We start from the raw sequence: 6,186 nt of genomic DNA, 5'->3' as shown, positions 1-6,186 counted from the left end.
AAGAACAAAGTTTAGAACAAGGAGAAATTTCTTTGCTTTGACATGAGCATTAACAGCCACCATTTGGACAAACGAATTTCAAAAGTTTCTCCTTTTTCTTTTTTAACCCAAAGGGTATGAAATTTCTCTTGTTTAACCATAATTACACCTATATCACCTTTGTGAAAGGCGTTTCAAGTTTTAAGCACCACTAACTTCCTTTAATATTTACCTAACATGTGGAGATGTGAATATTTCAACATTTACACTTTCCATCTAAATGTATATCATAACTATTCTTATTATATTCTTGATTTTTTCAACAAATATGTGTGAAGCGATCAAGAAATTATCAAACTTCTAACTTTAAAGTTTGATCATAATACAATTTTATATTTTATGTGAGGTGATCAAACGTATAACTTAAGTTAATAGTTTAAATTGATGTCAATTAAACTAGGTCGAAGTTGATATAAGTAGAATTGGATTCTACTTATGGAAAATTGATTTATCTTATTTGTTAGGTTAGGTAAAGAAGATAAAATGTGTAAAATTAATGGCATGCAATACTGATAGCCACCTCAAGCACAAGGCTTTGTTATGGGAAACAAAAATATGTAGGGCCACATGCGTTCCCACTTCCACTCTCAAAGTTCCAAAAGTTCAACTTTTCAAAACCAATATATAAACACCCTTCATTACTCACCCCCACCCTCAACCTACTCTCCTCATCTTCACCCTCCAAAAAGAATGGCTGCCACCACCACCACCAACACCTACCAAGATGGCCGAGCCGTGTGGTTCACACGACTCGCCTCTGCCTCCCGAGCAGCTCTTGCTTGCTCCATAGTGGCCTACACCACCTTGTACGGTCCGGCTACTCTTCGTCGCCTTGTGGCCTTTCCCGCTTTCTCCTATCTCACAGCTACTCTCATAGTCACTAACGCCGCTCTTGGTGATGCCGTGCGTGGTTGTTGCCTAGTCGTCTTCGCTACCATCCAAACCGTTTGCCCCGCCATGTTCCTATTTTGGTTCATTGGTCCGGCCAAATTCTCCCTCATCACGACCGCCGTGACGGTGGCGTTGGCTTCTGTGGTGGTGGTGCTTCCGAGCTCAACCCATTTGCTGGCTAAGAAGATCGCTTTGGGTCAGATTGTGATCATTTACGTTGTGGGTTTCATCGGCGGCGCCCAAACTGACCCTCTCATGCACCCACTCCACGTCGCCGCCACCACCGCCTTGGGCGCGGCCGCCAGTCTCATTGCTACACTCCTCCCTTTCCCACGCCTTGCTTCTCTTCAGGTATAATAATATTCATACATATATGAATATGAATACTTCATTTTAATAATTATGATCATAACGACAATTTAACTTTTTTCGACAAAAAGAACCTTTTTGATGAATAGAACTTTTATAGTAGGAAAAAAAAAAGTAACAAATAGTAACCCTTTGAACAGGAGTGTATCAAATTTTACACTATTATTTAGTTAAATTGACCCTTATATTTTTATTAATTAAATTCCTAAACTTTCATATTAAAAATTTATCTAAAAAGTGTCTATGCATTAGTTCTTATAGTATAGTACTTTTATTAATATGACGTGTGGAAACGTCTATGGTGTATAAGAATAGTTAATCGATACGTAGACAATATTCAAATGTTATAAATGGTTTAGAAGCTTTATTGAAATAATTATATGTTTTTCACTATACTCTTTGAATTAATTCCTAAAAAAGGCATTAAATTCTTACATGTATAAAAATTACCAGTTTAAATTGAAACAATTATTTGTTTAAATTTTAATCAAATATAACTCCAAAATTTAGAGATATAAATTAAAATATTTTCAATAACTATTAAATGGGGATTGTGGTTGTAAGGTAATAGTCTAAAAAGCAGCTTGATTAGGCTCAAAGAATTTGTATGTAAATATAAAACAACCTAAAAGAGTTTGTAAATATTAAAAAATTATTTCAGTTCTAAAGTTTATTAATTAGTGATAGCTTATATCACAAGTAGTTGAGGTTTAATAAATTTAGATATATTCATGTAGTTATTTATAAATGTTATTAATATACTTTATTATTATCCCTCCAAGTACTATTACTCTAAGGGTTGAATCTAAATTTTATTTGCATATGTTTGACTACTAAATACAAATTTGAGGTACTTTTGTATAGTTTTCTCTCGTACATTTAGCGATCCAAAAGTTTCAACTATATTTATGATTATAATAACTTCACGTCTTAATGCGGGTACAATAAAACTAAAATTTTATGGAAGAATACGTAATATATAACTTACACTAGAGATAATGTTAATGCTGACTTCTATATAACGTTACTGTTAACACTTATCTCTATAATTGCCTTTCACAAAAATATAAAAAGTGACCTTTGGAAAAAAAATCATTGAACCCTTTTGGAATGAGTCCATTATTCTCTCTTGATTGATATAACTAACTACTAAAAATATAGATCGTTTATTGAAACAATAATCAGTAGAAATCTATATATAAAGGGAAAAGAGCATGAATTATATGAAGGAAAAAAGAGTTTACATTGAAAAAGAAATTGTTAAATAATGGTGAAGGTGAAAACGAAGAGCAAAAGTGTGGTGGAGAACATGACAGAAAGGTTAAGTTTAATGGTGAAGGCAATCCTTGCAGAAGATAGAACAATGGCGGCTGCTTCCATATCAAGAGCTCACTTCTTGTCTTCTTCAGCTACTAAACTTCTCCACTCCATTAAACTTTACCAAGTAAATATTTTACCTTCTTAATTCTCTTTAATACCAAGTAAATAGTCTTTATATCTTCATGTAATTTATAGCCTTGTTTTGGGCAACTACAGAAACAAAGAAAAATAATAATTAAATATTGTGCGAAACTTTCGTAACATATAGGTATTTTAATTTTTAATCTTGTATTTAGCAAGTGCTAAACTTTTGAAAAGATCGTACAAATCATCCTTGAAAACAAACCATAAAACTCATATATAACATGCATACTTCTGATCAATATATCAAATATATAACCAATACTAGATAAAGAATAACTCAAAGTTAAACATATTTCTTCTTCATAATTGTTGTTTGTATAGTAAAGAAAAAGTTGGGACCTAGTTGGTTCTTGTTCTTTCATTTCCATTGAAAATTAAAAATAAATATGTTTATTATTATTCTTTTCCTCTAAAAAAATTTACCGAAATAAGTAAGATTTTAAATATAAATATTGAAGGTTTATGTTGCATTCAAATTTAGATATTGATAATGCTTTTTATATAAGTGAAAACAAAAAAAGGGGTAATACATTTATTTATGTTTTAAAAGAAAATTAGAAAGTTGAATAAGCAAGAAGCTTGATTTTCTAATTTCTATAATTTCTACAAAATCTTAAAACTAATTTTCATATTAAAAAATAATAATGTTACCCAAACCCTTTTGTTTCCTAAAAATGGAAATAAAAAGTAGAAAACAATGAAACAAAAAAATTCTCAAAAAGTGTCCAATGTTAACATTTTTTATGTTATATTTCTATTGGTCTTTTAGAACTTAATATAAGTACGATGTCGCAATGTATCATACATGTTGATATCAAACTCATAGTAATGAAAAGAACGTAAAAATGACAACATCAAAATTTATAGATGCATGTAATCTAAAAAATCAAATTAAACATTTGTTTGTATGAGAGAGTAAAGATATAATAATAACATTATAACCTTTTTCTTTATTTGTGTATTTCATTTGACAGGAGAGCAAGAAATGGGAAAAGTTTCCATTCAAAATATGCAAAATGGGATGGTTGAGCAACAGTGAGAAATTAGAAGATCTAGAAATGGCCTTAAATGGAATGGAATTAGCTTTGTCCAAAATCCCTTCATATCCTATTCAAAATAATCCTCAAAATTACCAAACCCTAAAACATGATCTAAATAATTTAGAGAACCAAATTAACCTTTCTTTAAAACAAGCCAATACTTATTTTTCACCGTCCGATTCATTGACTTTTCCCGAAGTCAACGTAGATGATGATAAAACAACAATAATCAACACCCTCAAATCCATTCAAATTATTCCCACAAACCACCAAGATTTACCTCATTTTTTCTTCATATTTTGCATGAAACTCCTCTACAAGAAAACCCAAATCAAAATTCCAACAAAGTTTAAAGAGGAATCAAAGGAAACAGAAATTAAAAATTCTACCAACAAAGAAAAAAACAGAACATGGGTTTCCTCCATGAACAAACAAAGGGTAGTTCCAGCTTTGAAATGTGCAATTTCATTGGGAATTTCTGTGATTTTGGGATTGATTTACAATAAAAAAAATGGATTTTGGGGGAGTTTAGCAGTGGCCGTAAGTATTGCTTCAAATAGAGAACCAACATTTAAAGTTGCAAACATTAAGGTTCATGGAACAATGTTGGGATCTGTTTTTGGAATTTTGAGTTTTGTTCTTTTTGAAAAGTTTTTAATTGGAAGGCTTCTCTGCCTTCTTCCTTGGTTTATTTTCACAAGCTTTTTACAACACAGTACAATGTATGGTTCGGCTGGTGGAATTTCGGCCATTGTTGGAGCTTTAGTAGTTTTAGGAAGAACAAATTATGGTTCACCAAAAGAATTCGCTTTTGAAAGAATGATTGAAACTTTTATTGGGATTTTTATATCAATTCTAGTTGACATCATCTTTCAACCAAAAAGAGCTTCTAAATTGGTAAAAATTCAATTCATTTTGAGTTTACAATTGCTACAAAAATGTATCAATGATTCATTTAGTTATGAATCAAGCACAATAATGGAGAAGGACTTGCAAGGCTTAAGAACTCAAGTTATTGAGGTGAAGCAATTGATTGATGAGGCTGAGGTTGAACCAAATTTCTTGTTTCTGCATCCATTTCATGGGGATAGCCACTTGAAGATGTTTAATTCCTTGTCAAAAATGGTTGGTTTATTAGCTTTGAATGGTGAAGCAATGAATAACCTTAAAGAGAGCTTGAGAGAGGATTTGTGGAGAAAGGTTGGGGAGAAATTAGAGGGGGATTTTGAGAAGTATAAGGAAATTATGACCAGTGGTTTTGTGACATTTTATGAGGATTTTAGATCTTCTTCATTGAAGTTTTTGAAAGGGAATGAAAATAAGGAAGATAATTGTGGTGATATTGAGACGGGAGAGGCACAAAGGATTGAAGTAATGGATGAAATTGAGAAGGAAAAGTTGATTAATTCATTTTTGCAGCACTTGGGAGAGATTGTTGAAAGTAAAGATGGTACAAGTGAAGAAATAATTTTGAGTTTGAGTGCTATGGCTTTTTGCTTTAATAGTTTGATAAAAGAGATGGAAGAGGTTGGAGAGGCAATTAGAGAACTCATTGAATGGGAGAAATCCTTTTTCTAATTATGTAATCAACACTTCCAATGAAATTATTACATATCTAACATATACTCATGTTGTTCAAAAGTAAAATGAATTGTGACATTTCCAAAATGTTTGTAACTATGTCAAGACATTTATTTTCAATAATAATAAAAGAAAAAAAGAAAAGAAAAGAAAAGGTGGGGTTTATGATCCATTTTTGTTTAATAATTTCTCTTTCCTCTCTAATATTTCATCTTTGAGATTTTTCGTAGAAATGAAAATTCACATTGTTTTTCCTAAAATAATTACACTTGCACTTAAGTGTTTGAGTTTGAACACTAATTATTGTCTTCCAAAATAAAATAAATTACCTTCTTATGAATTAATAACTCTTTTTCCACGAAGTAAAAACTGAACTACATAACATTTATATTTCCAACATAGATGGTAAATTATTGAGAGTTTTAAGATAAAAAGGAATTAGAGAAATTGTTCGATTTTTTCTAGTAAAAATCAGAAAAGGCAGCAGAGTTTTTTAACTTTTCCTAGTGAATATCAATTAAGTTTACTTAGTTTAACTAATTGAACTTGATACTTTAAACTATTAATCATTCCAAAGTAAAACTAAATCCATAGAAGTTATACAATTATTCCTCATATTAACAAAGTTTGTTCCCGTAATTACCTTCATTTTAGCCTTAAACACCTCTAGTCTCTCATGGATGTTTTGAAAATTTTGTCTTAAAAATTCTCATAAAAGTGACCCACTCACCCATAGCTTGTTTCCTATACAAATAACATTATATATATATATATATATATATATATATATATATATATATAT

The 6,186-nt window shown here is 30.7% G+C and overlaps 1 protein-coding gene across 1 annotated transcript; it reads left to right on the top strand.

Moving 5' to 3' along the window:
• Positions 1-712: 712 nt before the first annotated feature.
• Positions 713-5,480, top strand: LOC103497175 (uncharacterized). Its single transcript, XM_008459276.3, has 3 exons — positions 713-1,281; positions 2,576-2,743; positions 3,738-5,480. Exons 1-3 carry the CDS (start codon positions 730-732, stop codon positions 5,379-5,381), a joined length of 2,364 nt encoding a protein of 787 aa, XP_008457498.2. The 5' UTR covers positions 713-729; the 3' UTR covers positions 5,382-5,480.
• Positions 5,481-6,186: the final 706 nt, after the last annotated feature.

Source organism: Cucumis melo, chromosome 12, assembly GCF_025177605.1.
Source record: "Cucumis melo cultivar AY chromosome 12, USDA_Cmelo_AY_1.0, whole genome shotgun sequence".
In the NCBI taxonomy this organism is placed as follows: domain Eukaryota; kingdom Viridiplantae; phylum Streptophyta; class Magnoliopsida; order Cucurbitales; family Cucurbitaceae; genus Cucumis; species Cucumis melo.
This window is presented reverse-complemented; position numbering and strand designations above follow the sequence as displayed.